This window comes from Ambystoma mexicanum, chromosome 5p, assembly GCF_040938575.1.
Source record: "Ambystoma mexicanum isolate Mex_15411 chromosome 5p, UKY_AmexF1_1, whole genome shotgun sequence".
NCBI classification, from domain to species: Eukaryota; Metazoa; Chordata; class Amphibia; order Caudata; family Ambystomatidae; genus Ambystoma; species Ambystoma mexicanum.
Window position 1 is genome coordinate 1199117638 of NC_090930.1, and position 17319 is coordinate 1199134956.

At 48.6% G+C, this 17319-nt stretch overlaps 1 protein-coding gene across 3 annotated transcripts in view; it reads right to left on the reverse strand.

Moving 5' to 3' along the window:
• Nucleotides 1–17319, reverse strand: part of PIGN (phosphatidylinositol glycan anchor biosynthesis class N) — a 1975532-nt gene that overhangs the window by 728493 nt on the left and 1229720 nt on the right. For all 3 annotated transcript variants that reach the window (XM_069613664.1, XM_069613662.1, XM_069613663.1), the window contains one exon: nt 11710–11821. In XM_069613664.1, the coding sequence (XP_069469765.1) occupies nt 11710–11821 (112 nt within the window). The remainder of the gene's footprint in view (nt 1–11709; nt 11822–17319) is intronic.

Here is a 17319-nt window from a genome sequence, read left to right on the forward strand (position 1 = left end):
GTGCGCTGGGAACATGGAAATATGAAAATAGGCATCTTTCATATCCAAGGTTGCCATGTAATCCCCCTTTTTTAGGAGGGGGATTACCTCTTGTAGCGTAGTCATACGAAACTTTTGGGGCTTGACATACTTGTTGGCAGGCCGTAAGTCCAATACTGGGCGCATTGTCAAATCTTTCTTTGGCACAAGGAAGTAAGTTGAATAAATACCCTTGTTTACCTGGTGTCCCGGGACGAGTTCTATCGCGTCCTTTTCTAGCAGAATGGCGATCTCCTCGAGGAGAATCTTCTGATGTTCTTAAGAGTGTACTCTTTGTCGTGGAGGATGGTTCCGGGGACGCTGCAGTAGTTCTATACAGTACCCTGCGGATACTGTTGACAGCACCCATCTGTCTGATGTGATCCCTTCCCAAGCCTGGGTGAAGTTGGAAATGCATCCCCCTACTGGGGTTGCGTGAGAAGGGACCCTGAACTGAGCGTCACTGCTTTGGTGGAGGCGTGCCGCCTCCCTTGCTGGGGCTGCCTCTGCCTTTACCACGACCTCTCCTATTACCCATGCCGTAACCCTGGGTAGACTGTTGGCTGTTGTTCCACTGTGTACCCTGCCCCTGGGAATAGTTAGATCCTCTCTGGGAATTTTGGCCGCGTGGGCGACGAAAAATTACTATTCCCTCTCTGGTTAGGGGGTTTATTGGTTAACTGGCCAAGGGACTTGAGTGTCTCGTATTCGTCCTTGGCATTCTTCAGTGCGTCTTCGACCGTCTTACCAAACAACAGATCGGCTTCCACCGGTTTGTCCAACAATGACGCCTGGGTTTCTGCCTTAAAACCAGACTGCCGTAACCACGCATGTCTCTTGATAACAGTGCCTTCTGCTATCAATCTGCCTGCGTTGTCCGCGGCGTCAAAGGTTGCTTTCAAAATGCAACCAGACACGGCTCTTCCCTCTGCGGAAATCCGAGCTAACTGGCCCTTTAAAGGTTCAGGAGCAGAGGCTATGAGTGCCGCGACTGAGTGTTGGCAGTTGTAGCTGGCCAACAGGGTGGTGGAGTTTGCAATCCTTGCTTGATAGGCGGACGTTGAGGCTACTTTCCTGCCGAAACCATTGAGTTTTTTGCTCTCCTTGTCTGGAGGAGCTTCGGACGATGACACGGGTGTTCCAGCCCTCGAACGAGTGTTAGTGACAACTAGGGAGTCTGGCTTCAGATGTCCTCTTATATAGAGAGGGTCAGACTGGGCTGCCCTGAAAAGTTTTCAACCCTGGGATTGACTGCTTTGGTGAGGTTCGGGTTCACCAGGGACGGGTCTATTCTTCGCTGAATGGACTTAAGGATCGGGATGGTCTGGGCAACAGGCCTCCTTTCTCCCACTAACTCCTCTCCGAAGTCCCTCTCCTCCTGGACACCGTGGGTGTCAATATGGAAATGTTCTGCTGTGCGTGCGAGAACCTCGTTTAGGAGGGGTTGGTTATCGACAGGGGAGTCGGTAACCGGGGCTTCGTTTTCTACCGGGGAATCTACTCTGTAGGTTTCAGGGTCTTCCTCTTCCTCTTCTTGGTCCTCATCATCCCCATAGTATCCCGTCACGGTTTGCTCTTCTACCATGCCAAATTCTTGGTCCTCACCAAAGGAAGCCTCTCCTTGATACAGTGAGTATGGTCTTGAGTATGGTTGTACCTCGAAGGGGTCTGTAGACCTCATTGGTGTTTCAAACCGGGGCTTCTTACTCGGGGGGGGGTAGGATCATTACAACCTGAGGGTGTCGCCCCTTGTGGATCATACGAAAGGAAATGTTCTGGATTTTATCGTAAAAATCAGCCAAAGACGACATCCTTGACATGACCCTATCTATGTCTTCACTGGACCATTTTCTGGAACTGGGAATGACTCTCTCAGCAAGTCTAGGGGATTTATCTTGAGTAGATTTGCTGGTTTTAGACATATCAGCAGACCTGGTCTTGTCTGTCTGTTTAGGGGGAGTGGTGTGTTTCACAGGTGTGGAAGAGTGCAAAGGCTGCTTCTTCTGCTGTTTTCCCCCCTTCCCGTGAGTGCAAAACTGTTTTCCCTGTCCTTTTGTGGCTCCGGAGGTTTTCGACGCCTGGCGTCGAGGATCGGGGGTAGGGTCCCTGTCCTTCGAGCGTGGGGCCTCGCTGATTTTGTCTGCAGGCTCCGACTCGTGGAGCGCGGCCTGGGGGTGGAAGTCGTCTTCGTCCTCCGACGATCGAACTTCCGTTAGCCTAGGGAGCGAGGCACTCTTGGCAAGAGTGGATGATTGCCTGGAGTCATGCGGCGATCTCGATGGAGAACGCCCAGAGGACACCGAATCAGACCGTTCTGTTTGTGCCTCTTTCCGAGAACTCGACGTCATCGAGTCTCGGTTGGACTTTGTGTGTTTAGTGTGTGTGTGGTGTGTGAAGCACTTGTGTCGCCGGGGGTCTTCCCCATAGCCGCCCTGCAGGACGACCTTCCGAGGTCGGGGACTTGCGCTCGGCTGTCTTTCGACGCCGTAATGCCCTCGCCGTCCGAAAGTACAGTGTCGCTGCCGTCGCTGAAGGCGCCCTCCGCTGCCATGGCCGCTTGCCTGGTGTGGTGGGCCCAACGCTTCGTCGAACGGTCCTTAAGTGTCTTAGGTTTAAACCTACTACACGCTCTGCAGTTCGCTTTGGGGTGGTCCCTCGGCAAGCAGAGATTGCACGTGGCGTGCCTGTCGACCCAAGGGTATTTGCGATTGCACTTGGGGCAGAATTGAAAAGGGGTACCCTCCATACGCACCTTGAGGCAGCGGGCTGTTAAGTGTAGGAAATGTATAAGGTGTACCTATATACCAAGAGTGTAGAGTATGTACAACCCCCCACTCTCCCTACTTGCAGGGCCGAGGCCAGAGGCCTTCCAGGGCCCGGGCCGAGGCCAAAGGCCTTCCGAGGCCCAAATCCGTCGTGCAGCAGCCGACAGTCGATTTCTTCTCCAGCCGGCGTCGAGTGTTGAAGTTCGACGTTGGGATGGGGAAGGATGTAAATAAATTAATATTTTAGCAAAATTATGGCTAAGGCCAGGGGACTCCGCAAAATGCTTCCGACCAGTATGGAGGAAAAAAACAATCTGAGGATCCCAGACACGTGAGGGATCTTGGGTACAGTGGACGTCACACTAGGGATAGTATTACTGGCACGCCCTGTGTCGACGCCCATTTTCGAGTTTCGAAAAACAAACTGTAATACTCCGCAGCTTCCACTAGATGTCGGCCTATGCACAGCATGTGATCTAAGCAGATTCCACAAGCCTCAGAAATATATATACATTTAAATATTAACACTTTGTACTTGGAAATACTTATTCAAAGAATGGCAAATATATACATTCTGTGTGGTACCACACAATATTTAAATTCAGTAATAGACGTGCTAACTGTAGACAGTATTAAATAGGCATGTGAATTCTTAAGTGAGATATATCAGGATAGAATAGGGAACAAATGAAGGTTAGTTGTGAACAGTGGCAGAATGCTTTCTTTAAACTAGATATAAAATTCTGTGTGAAGATCACCCCCACCTGGGCAGCCGGTCTTTTATAGCCCAGTCCAATAATGTTCAAAGACCTTCTGTTTCCTTTTACACGGTTCTACCACCCCAATGTACCCGATAGGCCACAGGAGAACAGGATCCAAGACTAATCTGGGACCGCTGGACGACACCTGAGGTTAGAAGATGCTCTTCCTCGTCACAGTACATTTGGTGCCTTGGCAGGCAAAGTGGCAGAGTTTCTCGGTTTCACTCGATGGTTCCCCTCCGAGGATGGACCCCCTTGGAAGAAGGAGCTACTGGGATGCTCTGTCCAAGAAGAAACATTGAACCAAAGTCTTTCTGAAGTGCAGCAGTTTTGCTCTTCGCGGTGCTCTCCATAGGTTGATGATTTCTCAGACTGTAGAAGTTCTGTGAAGATGAAACTTGCTGTGGGCTCTTTAAAGACTTGGCAGATGGGAGTAAGACCCCTTGCACCCTTTGATGACTTTGGGCGGCGACGGGTGCTTAGGTCACCTTTTGTGTCGGGTTTCGGAATATCGTGGTTTCCCACCTTTCGGTTCTTCGGTGCTGAAGTCACAGCACAACCTATGAACGGCTTCTGGTGACCTGGACTCGACCACTGGAGTACACCTCGGACCCTCACCAGGACTGGACCCTTGGGACATCTTCGTTAGCTTCTGGTGGCAGGAAACCCACCGTGGGACCTTCCTCTGCACTCAGCAACTCCAGACTCTCTTTGCAGGAAAAAGTGTCCCTTGAAATGTCCTTAAACAGTTTGAAACTTTTGTAACTGTGGGTGTCAGCGTAACCCCCTCTTCTAGGCGATAAACGCAACGGCTTTCAGCGGTCATGAAACGCACCTCCGGACCTTTGGTGACAACAATGGGAATCTTCGACTCGAGATGTCCGGGCACTCCTCTTCAGGACTCACGAAGACCCCTTCTCCGGACAGTAGGCACACAGGACTGGCTTCCAGGGTACTCTGGATGAAGAGCAGGAGTGTGCACAATGGTCCTCGTAGCTCGAGGAGAGGTCTCCTTTGCAGGTCCTCTCTGGATCAGTCCTTGAAAGAACAGGGCAGTTTTTGGATTACACAAAGAAAAAGCAGCAGCAGACTTCTCCTCCGGCTGGGTTTCAAGGAACAGCTTCTTCTTGCTCCAGCTTCGACTTCAGCTTCTGAATAAATTGGTAAGCGAGAGGTCCCCAGATATACACATCTGTTCCTAATTCACTCTGGCTGAGCCCGGCTCAGTCAGCCGATCACGCAGAAGGGCATTCATGCAGGCAGGCAGCCAATCAGGCTCACAGACATTCAGGCCATTCACTCCACCCAGACACCCATAACAAAGAATGTGGATTGGTGCAAGTGCACAGCCTGTCAGCACACTACACTGCATTCATGTCAGTTTCAGTCAGGGTTGTCTCATTCATTGACGGTCATTACGAGGTTGCTGGTCTGGAAACAACGGTACCGGTAAGCTTGCCGGTACCGTTGTTTCCGGACCGGCAAACTACGAGTTCTGCGAGCGGGTGCCTTTATCGCCTGCCAGGTTTGACCTGGCGGGCGGAAAGGCACTCGCTCGCAGACCTTGACGGATGCACCGGCACCATTTATGAATGGTGCCGGTGCATCCGACCGCCCCATTCCCATTGAGTCCATTGGGATGGGAATGGGCAGCAATATTTTCCAGCGCCCGGCAATGAGGAATCATCGGGACCGCTGGGGCTGTAATGCCCCGGTAAGTCCCCATTGCCGGGCGCCGGAAAAAAAATGACCCTCCCTGGGGACACCGCGAGCGAAGAGCACATCCCGCAGAAGGAGAAGCTGAAGCTGCTGGCCGGGACGCGCAGAAAAGTACTACAGCCCCCTGCCTGGTCTGCTATGCACCGGCCGACCAGAAACCAAAGGAGAAGGAAGCCTAGGCAAAAGAAAACACCAAACCATGCGGTCAGTTAAGATATGTGCAGCCCGGCTCCTGTGAAGTGCTGCAGGGTCTCGGTAGGCAGTGCGAGTACCGATGAAGCAGAAAGAGAGCCGTTGGAAGTTTTGGAGACTGATGAAGAGGACCTGGAGCACATTCGGTAGATACGGGGGTTGCCTAGGTAAATAGAAAGAATGCGAGAAATCATTATATGGAGGTCTGGGACCCAAATCCATTACTTAAGAACATTTTGCATGATTGCAGGAGAGTGAACCCGGTATAGATAAAACCAGAGACGGTATACTTAAGGAAGTTTTGCATAACAACTATACCTGGCAGGACAGGGAACCCGGGTATGGTTGAAGCCAGAGATGGTGAAAGAAACAGGGTCCGGGACCTGTAACCGAATGAGGAGGAGATCCTCGCATTGCATCTTCTTTGTGGCAGTACCTGGCCATGTCCATCTACGCTAACCACTGAAAGGGCTGGAGTCGAAGACTCACAGTGAACTGAAAGCCTGAGAGAAAGGCCAGGGGAAGGGAGTCATTCCCCTGGCTGTGTGAACTGTGAAACAAAGTCAGAGAAAGACCAGGGGAAGGGAGTCATTCCCCTTGGTATTGTGATCTGTGTTGAAATTATAAAAAGGCTAGCAGAAGGGAGTCATTTCCTCTAGTATAATGAACTGCAAAGAACGCCTGAGAGAAGAACATAGGAAGGAAATAATTCCCCTGGCATTGTGAAACCACTAAGAGCAAGATACATGGAGAAGGGAGGCATTCTCAAGGAACTGTGATGGCATCATGAACTAAGACACAGACAACAGATTCAACTTAAGTAAATGTTTTAATTTCTTAAATCTCAGGATGGAGTAAGGCCTAACTTGCCCTATGCTAAGGTGGGATTTGCTTACCTAAAGAAAACTAAGGATAGTTGTCAGTAAGTTCAACTTAAATGTCTGTCTGTGTCCAAACCTATACTTGCCCTCACAATTAATCATATACAATGTGTAGGGATATCAGCATCAAAATCAACTGTGGTCAAAACACATTTCTGAGCTTCTTCCAGCTTGGGGCTGAAGTTCAGCTTCCCTTCCCCAAGTTCAGAACAATTCCAAAAAGGCTTTGGGGATCGCTTCCCCAAGAGTTCAACTCAGTTCACAATGTTCTGGGGGTCCCTTCCCCAAGAGGTCAACACAGTTCCAGGTTTCCAAACAACAACCATTTCAAGTCTCTTGACTTTCAAAATAGTTCCAGTTCAACTCTTTAACCATTCAAGCTTTTCAATAGTTCACAAAGGTACATTTTCTTCTCTCTGGATTTCTCAAATAGAAGTAACGGTAGCAGAATGCAAGCTTCTTCACATTTGCTTTTCCCTGGTTCTTTTCCAAATAGGGGTCACTCGGTCTGTGCGCAGTTCTCGGACCACACGGTCCACCCATTACAGGTCACTCAACCGATAACCCTTGGCACTTCTGTATTCTTCAAATATATCAATCAACAATGATTACAGATCCTTCTTGGCCTTCTTTTCACTTTCCAAAATTTATTTCACATAACTCATTCTGTGGTATTCACCTTTTTACACCACCTTGCTTTCACTTTGCTCATAAGTGTTGTAAGGAAGGCATGGTGTCAAAGTAAGACAGACGCAAGTGACCGCAGTTCATGAGTGTTTATTGAACTTTATCAAGGGTGTGATAAACGCCTATCTAAACCTAAATCTAAGATGGGAGCAAGCTACAACCATCAAATAATAGTAATGCAGTCCTAGTGGAGTCTCATCAAAATACAAGGACCTATACTAAAAAAACGATTGCCAATCCTTACCGATAATTTACAAATAGTGTGGGGAAATGTTCATGAAAAAGAAAGCAGTGTTTACAAAATGATAAGTTAGGATGTTCAGGCCTTTGGCCTCCCTTTCCCACGTTTTCAGCACGGGACAAAGCGATTCACTCGAGCATAGTACACTCTTGGGCTTCTTCGGCACAAGGACACAATTCCATGCCAACAATTAGGGTCTTCTATGCCCAAGTCTCTTAGGTTATCAAAAGTCTCTTGATTCCGAGGGTGTGATGTAGCAACCAAATGAAAAGTTCTGTTCCAAGAATTCAAGTAAGGCGATTCACTCTTCACCCTGGATCCCCCTCAGCCGGGCTCACATCCCCTTTCTACCATAATCTTTTATCGGGTGACTCAAGGTTCATCCCGGATCCCCCTCACCCAGGCTCAGATCTCTTTTACACAATTAGTCTCCCTCAGACCAACTATAGTTCGTATTAGCTATCAAACACTTTCGAATGGGCCCATGGTTTGGCTTGATCCGTTGCAGGGCCATTTCGATTTCACAGTTCACAATTTTCCTCTCTCAGCTGGATACCTGACAAAGACCTTTGAATGAGCACCCAGGTGGCGCTGGGCCACTCTGTATATGGCATCTACCTTGGTTTCAAAAGTTCAGTCACTCCTTGGATATTCAATTATATTTGCGTTGCTCATCACATAAGCCTTACACTCTGTTCTTTGCAGATTCCTTTTCTTTTTTCTTTTTTCAGGACGAGGAAGAGTGGCTCCTCGAGTGAGACCTTTTCTTCTTCTGCCAGTGTTTTTCAGGCGTATGCCCCTCAGTTTCGGCCTCTGAGGACTGAACCAGCGAGGGCGCCAGAGATTTTGTGGGCAGTCGACACAGAGCGAGTTTTGCATTGCAGTTCGGTCGCGAAGAGATTTCGGCTGCATCTTGGTGCACGACGGACGCCCGAAGCACCAAACACACAACTCGTGTGGGTCGGTAAGTGACATCTTGGTGCCACTTGAAACTGGACACTCGTGCGACCGACATCTCGTGTCGAGGATTTACGAAAAAAGAACAGTTTTCTGTCAAAAACATTGAAGAGTCGAAAGCTCTGTGTTCCTAAAGCAGCGTGTTAGCGCATGGAAAAAAGGAACTGAGGTTGGGGCATAGTGATGCGCTACTTATACAACGCCTGGCGTCACGTCCAGAGCCGACGGGGTAGCACAAATGGATACATACACAGTATGTAAGTAGTCTAAACTAAAAGGCAATCATCAGGCAAGGATTTGCTCCTAAAATCATACATCGCGGCTTGTATTTATCCGTGGGACCACAAGTTCTCTAAATAATCTCCCTTTGTAGCTATTCCACCCTAATCCGACTGCCTTTTACTTTAAGTGAAAACGGAATAGGCAAATGTAATAATACTGCCAAATTGATCAAGCCACAACTGGACCTCTTCCGCAGACTCTTTTAATCAGTAATGATCAGGGCTTAACAGTAATTGAGCTGGCAGCTCCCCTCCACCACCGACCGCAGACTGCTGCCACACTTGCTGCGTGCTTTGCGCGTACCTCCAGCTTTTGAATTCAAAGGAATCAGGGCTTGAGAATATCTTGCATCACCCAGAATGGCTGGAAGAGCTACCCATTGCAGCGAACAAACAATGTTGACTACCGACTGCAGACACAGTTGCCACACACTTCGCTACATTCTAGGCCTGCCGGTGTCTCCTTTCAGATACAGGTGGGAGTGGGAAACGATTGTATAATTAAGATTAGTTTCATGGCTCAGATCAGGGGACTAGCAGTTAATTCAGTCTGTCCCCATGCAGATCTGGAACTCAGGGCAGTTGGGTCGGGGATCTGCACTGATAGTAAATGTCTAAGGGATCAATGGATTTATTTACCACCAAAAGGGTTCTTGCTATGTTGAAAATGCCTAAGCAAAATGTGCCAGTTGAGGTGGTTCCCTCGTTAAAATGGATACTGGTGTCTCTTCGGCTTCACACCCTTTATAGAATCTCAAGGACATAGTGCCCAGCATGCCCCTTTGCCCTATTCATAGACTCAGGGATATAGCACCCAGCTTGATTCTTTGCACTAATCACAGTTCAGGAAATGAATTTAGCAATGGCTTGCTTCTTGGACAAGATAACAGAGCAAGATAGTGCCCAGTTTGCTATTTGTAAGCAATCCAAGGATATAGTTCATGGCTCATTTGTTCCTGCTCAAAGGAATACGGTGCCCTGCTCATCCTTCAGAGACATCGTGCCCAGCACACTGTTCAAGGATGTAGTGACTACCTCAATGTCCAGAAATACTGTACCAAGCTCTCTCTTCAAGGATATAGTACACAGTTCAGCAGTGCCAGGAATATAAGGTGTTTCATACTTTCCAGCCTCTCTGGCCTCTAATCCCTATGGCCTAAAGCGTTGTCAGGATTCCAATCTTTCCCAGAAGCCTCAACCATTCAGCCTTCCTAACCAGCTTGGTAATCAAAGGGAGTCCCGGCTCTGCCTCTGCTTTCCAGGAGTCTGTCTGCAGTGCTTGCTGTCTTGCGGGCAGGTTATTTAACATCTGCAACAATGCAAAAACTTGAATCAATGCATTTAGCACCGATGTTGTTGCTGAGTTAATATGGGGTGGGGCAATCAGTTTTGTCATAATCTGTATTATCTAAACCCATTTGTACTTAGGCAAAAATGAATCTGACCGTTTTTTGGACTATATTTGCAGTATCATATAAAAATAAATGTGTTTACCGCATTTCTTTTCATTTTATGCAGGAAACGGAACACAAAAAACAGTCTGATTGTTTCCTAGGTACAAATGTTTTTAATTAATGCAGATTTTGACAAAACCATTGTTTCACTACTGCACATAAAAAAGCAGCACAAAATCGTGTTAAATTAATTTGCTACATTTATTTTTGCATTTTGGCAGAGTTTAGATATTCTGGCTCCCAGTGGTCTGTGGGTCTCTTTGACCTCTCTCCAGGAGGGTTTCTCCTTGTGTATGGGGCCACACAGTGCTACAACATTCTCAGCAGGATTTATGGGCCTTCCACATCTTTGCGGTGTAATTTCCACAAGGGTCCTGGGTGACAGATGGCGCATGGGAGGGCTTCTAAAGGGCTAGGTTCTGCTGACTTGTCCAGGAGATTGGAAGATTGGCAATCATTGATCTTACTGGAATGTTAACCCACTACCTCATATACAGCTGGAACAAAGGCCTAGGGGAGAAGGTAAAATATATTTCATCACATCCCAGATTTAGACACCAAATTTAGAGAGTCGCCATGGATTAGGATGGGGTCCATGCAACTCCCACCCTGTACCACCCCTAGGTAGCTCTGGGCTCTTGCAAGATGGCCAGGGTAGGCTGGCTTTCCTGAGGTGCAAATTCTTCTCCATTCTTTGGTGCAGTCCCATGACTTCATCACAGACCCTTTCTCTTTTCAGGAAGCTTTCCCTTATTTTCTCATGGTGTGAAATGCCCTGCTTTCTTATCTTATACCACAATGGGCCTCTTCATGAAACCTTCCCTCCAACCCTGGTGTTCTTATATGTGTCTCAGTGTTACAGTTAATGGGCTGAGTAGAATGTACCCTGGAATGTTTCCTAAAGATGTCACCTATTTTTGGTATTGAAGAGTCTCAGCTGTTCTTCTCGTTATCACACTCAATTCTTTCACAATCTCAAAGCCAACAGCCAAAGCAATCTGCAAAGGGCAGGAATCAAGGAAATGATGAGGCTCAGATTCAGAGATGTTGGGAGCTAGTTGGGCTTCAGGCAGCAAATCTTTGGTATCTGGAACCTGATATTACATGTTTGGGTAACTCGAGATGATGACAGCGTTTTACGTGAACCACAGTCCCCCCCCCCCCAGTAAGGTTGTTTGGGCTTTTGATCAGGTTTCCTGCACCTCATGCACACAAACGATGTTAACGTTGCCTTCCATTAGGAGTTGCTCTGGAAAGATTACATCAGCATGCGCCACAGCTTGTTGGCAAGTAGGGTTTCAGTGTCCTGGCTGGCGAGGGATAACACCCCTCCTACACCCACCCGCCTTCGTGTTTTTTTGTTGTCAGGTGGTATGTGGGGAGAACAGGTAGGTCTCAGCTCGGGCCCCAGTGACCATTGACTCATAATAAGGCTCAGGCTGAGGTCAGCCACAAAGCCCGAGCTGTCTCGAGCCACTCTAGCACCTCGAATATTTGTCAATGTTTTTTTCCTTTCGACAGCAATTAAGACATTTTGGCAACTTTCATTAACCGTTGCTACTAATAGCAAAATCAACATGTTTCTTGAAGCTTCCAAAAGGTTGTAATGCTAAAAAGTCGCATTTGAGTACATATGTCATTACATATGTTACATGATAAAAACATTTTTCAAAAACTGTAACACGTCTTCCATAATGTTTTGGGATCATATTTACTTTTGTCTGTTCTGAGCTTTGGTAGAAGAATTACTGACCTGACAGAGGTGAATAGTAAGACTGTAGCTCGACACATATTTGGCTTGGCTGTTCCAGAGAGCTACCACGCAGGTGGCGGCGATCAGCAGGGCTAGCAAACCGGAAACAGTGCTGTAAAAGAAACATACAAAAACTTCTGTTAACAATTGGCACTACCAAATAAAATGCCCAGAAATGGACAGCCTGATATCAAGGGGTAAGGTCAACACATGCAGCACAGCGGTGACCATTTGGTTTCCCCTCCTCTTCGCCTCTCGCCAATGGCATTTACGTTGGGGGTGAGGGCACGGGGAGAATATCTCAAGGACCCCGACATTTGATGGCAGGCGATTACTTGACACAACTGCTTGAAGATGACAAGCATTTCTAACCTAAAAACCCTGTACAAATTGGCCTGCGCCTATTTTCAATAAAACCATCATAGCTCTCAACTATTTGTCTCGCAAAGGCGGGTGAAATCACCCGATTTTGTTTTTGACGGGTGAGACGCCCATTGGAATGAATGGGCGTGCAGGAGGCTTGGCGGGTGAGACAGCCCATTTCAAGGCGGGTGAGTTCAGAGCTATGCAAGATTCTTTAAATCAATATAACAAACACATGATAATATTTGCAGCCGGCCGAGGTTGCGCGCGCTGCAACACAGCCGCTGTCCTTGTATTCCCAACACTGTCCTTTAGTGTCTCCTTGCTGCTACAGCTTCTGCCTTTGGCTACTTCTCAATTGCCTACGTATTTCTGGAGTCACAACATCCCATCAGCGCTCCCGGAAACGCGCAGTCAGCACATCAGTAACCAGCGAAGCAGGCGCGGGTGATAGAGGGCCAGTGCAGAGGGCAGGTGGACAGCGCGCGGGAAGGGCAATTTACATCAAGCAGGCTTCTAGAACGGCACGCGCGCGCGTCGCGGAGCAGTCACTGGCTTGCTGAAAGAAAAGCTGAGGAAAGCAGTTTTGTACACATTGAAAAACACAACAATACGCATGCAAAATATAGACACACGCGTTAAGGTAACTTTATTGCCATAAAAATGTACTTATTGCCGTTTTCTCCTTGGCCTCTTTTTACTGACAAGAAGGTAGTACAAGGAAAAGCCAAGAGTTGATTCTCAATGGCACAGCACATTCTAGGTTCTAAAAGGGTAACTTAAAATACAACTATTGATGAATAGATATTATTATGTATTTCTTATATAGCGCTGCTCGCCGGAAGGTCTCAGTGCACACACAAAAGACATAACAGTTCCCAGATAGAAAACACAGGTCGAAAATCGAAAAGTACAGGGGTAAAGTACAGGTGGGTAGGGGTGGGGGCAGGGGAGTGATGGCGGTGCAGTGCTGAGGGTCCGTAGAAGGCAGGAAAAATGTCTGCTAATATACCAGCTTGGTTCGCCAGATAGCGAATGGAGTGCTGATGAGGGACGGCGCATACTCCAGGGGTCAGACCAGTGTCCTTCATACTACCCTCGCTGCTCCGTGGACCGAAAACGCAAAGCCCACGAGCTGATGCCGGCTCACAGTGTAATGGCGGACGCTGATGCAGTGTTGCCGTGGGAGGAACCACTACGACTGGAGGCCAGAAGGAAGAAGAGGAGCCTCGCATCCAAGGATATTGTGCTAAAGAGAGTTTGCACACTCCAGGTGAGTTATTTCAGCTTTATTGTCCAGGTCCTGTACCTTCACAGATACACAGGGATCGTGGGGGGACACGATGAACAAGACAAGAAGGAGGAACACTGGGCTTGCCCCACACCCCACTCACACTAACTCTCTACTGCAGCCCAACTGTCACCCACAGAACCCCACAGCTCACACATTCCACAAGTGAGGTCACTATCACATTCCACACTCCCAGCTGGAGAGCAGAAGCTCACATTGCCACACTTCCCCCTCCCTCGGGGAATAACACAACAAAACGATGGAAATAATACGACCAGCATACCACCCACACCGCTACAAGACCAGCACTAAGTCACAGAACACGGCGGCCGTCCATATTCGCAACTTCAGCACTCACAAACAAGGAGAATCCTCACAGGCCTAACCTGACCATTCTAAAACGCCATGGTCCAACGCAACACAACTGAAGCACCCAACAGAACCACTGCGAATACCCGAAACCTCGATAGACCCCATGAGAAACAAAAATAACAAACAAAGCACCACCACCGTTCCGAGCTACTCCTCGGAACCTAGGTCTGCCACTCCTAGATAAAACTATTGTTTCAGAAACACTACTACCTGACAAACCCTAGACCACCAACGCACAAATCATTCCACTCTATCGAGGAACAACCATACACAAAAACCAAAACCAACATACCACACAGAACAACCCACAACTGGACACCAATCTATATTCACTGATCAGCCCCACCAACTGTGTATGAACAAGAAACCCATGCATTTTGATACCTCTGACACTTCACGACACAGAACAAGAAGTAAATAACTTGGGGCACCTGTAAAAATGACGAACCACAAATGGCACACACACATACACAAGCACGGCCACTTTGTCCCCCAATACTGTTGCAAAAGTGCGGACCCACCCGGCCATCCACATTGACGAAAACGCCAACTCACCTAATACTCAACTACAACTGCTAATGAACTTTAAGCAGAAAAGTAAGATGTCAACGAAGACACACTGCATCCAACCAGAATGCAGCATATGTGGACCCTCTCGGCTATCCACTATGTTGACAAAACAGAAACGTCCAGAATACAACATAATACGTGGACCCTCTCGACCATCCACTACGTTGACTAAAACTGAGACGTCAACCTAGACACTCTCACTCTAACCACAAAACAGCAGAATACGTGCACCCTCCCGGCCATCCACCTCCATTGACAAAAACCTGCCTAAAACTGACCTGCATTACTAAACAAAATGTATGAACCCACCCGGGCATCCACAGCGTTATTAAATCCCACCATACAACAATGTGGACCCTCCCGGCTGTCCACACAGCTGTCCGCTAATAACGCCACCTAACCTGGAAATTAAAACTCCGCCTGCTCAAAACACCCCAAAAAGAACCAGACCATTCCACTAACTCACAACCTGCCTCCAAAAGCATATCACATGGGCCCACCCGACCATCCACAGCTCTTTTACCAATGCACTACAAAAATCCCTAACACTGACAAACCAATGAAAGATGGTGAGGCAACGTAGACCCACCCGGCCATCCACGCTCTAACAACCGCCAAGCACCCTAATCCCACACACACTCACCTCAATGTGCACGGACAGACACCCATATACACCACTGAATTTTTTACTACATCCAGGTACGCATGAACATGAAAACATAATGAATATTATGAATTTCACACATTTATCCCGTTTCTTAAAGCTTTTGCATTTAAAAATCCCCTTTTTTATTTTTATTTATTGGCCTAAAGTCCTCCGTACTTTGTTATGAAGATCACCACCATCAAGTTCAATAAAACTTCCAGTCCCTTGGAAGTACCACCCGCAGGTCCAATGTCACCTCCAGTATCCCAGAAGACCTCTCTCAAGTCCAACACTGCAACATTACCCCCAGTCCCTTGGAAGTACCACCCACAGGTCCAACATTACTTCCTGTCCCAAGGAAGCGTCACCTCCAGTCCCATGGAAGCACCACCCTCAATCTGACATTACATCCAACAACTTTAAATTGGACCTAACGGGGACTGTAAGGCCACAACGAAACACTCGACTGAGAACAGACAACGGCCTCAACAAAACATCATCCCTTACACTACCAGGAGCTATTCCCTGCACCCCTATCATGGGCCACTACACAAACAACATCACACTGGCCCAGCACACTGACCTGTTCTAACAGTGGTCCAAAACTGCTCCTGACCATCAGGTTCCTCGAAACACAGCAGGACTTCATCCAAGTAATGGAACGAACTCTCAGCACCAGCGTCTGGAACGCCCATCGTGGGATTCGCTGTCCTCTGCCGGCAACCTGCGCCAGGTCCAGAACATCCCACGACCTCCGATCCGCACAATGCCCGTTCAGAATCCGAAACTACACACGTTACGCACGTCGCCATTTGATCGCCTCACATGACTGTTGTTGATTACTTGAGGCATACCCCGCCTCTGCATCCTCCAATTCACTTCAATGGCAACATGAGCGGGACAAGACCTGCAGGGACACCAACGGCTGCAAAGCTGATTGGTGCACAGAGCCACAGATGAAAACGTCATCACTCTCGTTCTAGGCTCCGAGCCTTCAACAAAACTGCTTGCTCCTGCAGAGCAGTCTACAGGACAGTGTCCCACCAGGCTGCCACGTAACGTCGGAAAACTCCCTGGAGATGGACCGGGAACCCAGAATTGCTGGCCCTCCAAGACATGACAAATCCCACGCTACCGCTCCATGGCCAGACCCGACCGCATCAAACTGCTGCCAGACCCTTCAACTCCGGAGCTGGGACTACCTCAATGTCTGTCACAGAGCCCGTCCCCAAAGGAGCTCCACTCTGCTGGCTGGATAGCGGGAGCACTGCAGCAAACGGACGTCCCCAAATCAAAAGGAGATCAGCCATCATTGCGGGCACAAAAGCCCTGCCAACACCCACGAATTACATCATCAGGAGCACTGCTCGGCTGCAACCGTCCACTGAGTTGAAGCCGCAAAATTTGCCTGGGGTGTGGGGCCTTCTGTCGGGGGCAGTGTTCTCCGGTGTTAAGGACGCTGCACCCCCCCAGCAGACAACGATCCCCACACAATCCCATCCTCGTCGCCAGTGTGGTAAAGAGAGTTCGGACACTCCAGGTGAGTTACTTCAGCTTTATTGTCCAGGTCCTGTACTTTCACATATACACAGGGATCGTGGGGGACACGATAAACAAGACAAGAAGGAGAAACACTGGGCTTGCCCCACACCCCACTCACACTCTCTCTCTGCTGCAGCCCAACCGTCACCCACAGAACCCCACAGCTCACACATTCCACAAGTGAGGTCACCATCACATTCCACACTCCCAGCTGGAGAACAGAAGCTCACATTACAACAGATACCACAACGGAACTGCGGCCATGGGTCCCGACTACTAACATGAGGCTGCAGGGGTGTGTCATGTATTCCATTCTGCTCCCCCACGGTGCTCAGGCATTAAATGCACACAGGCGGGTGTACGGGGCGAGACAGAGAGCAGTTCTCCTGCACCACTCTGTGGCCTGGATGCAGAAGTGGATCGGCGGACACCCGCTTGGAGCTCGTGGTCTCCTGCACCACTCCGCGGGCTGGATGCATTAGTGAGCTGGCGGGCACCCAAATTAAGCACAAGCAAGGTGCTGAGAACCCCCTCCCTCCCTAGGGGGACAAAGTAAAAGCACACAGCGCAGCTGATTACTGTGACCTCGATCAACCCTACACAAGGGCTGAAGGCCTTGCTACATCACTGCAGGAGCCTACCTGGCAACACGCTCAATAGCAATGTGTATCCCATGCTGGCAATTAGGGCATCACACATCAACGCTCCTCAGATAAGTGCACCAGAATGGTAAATGTAGCGGCTGCCTAACGCTCTGCTAATGGTTACCAAGGGAATACCGGCTGAATGACATAGTGACAACGGATCTACATCTGTGACAGGCTAT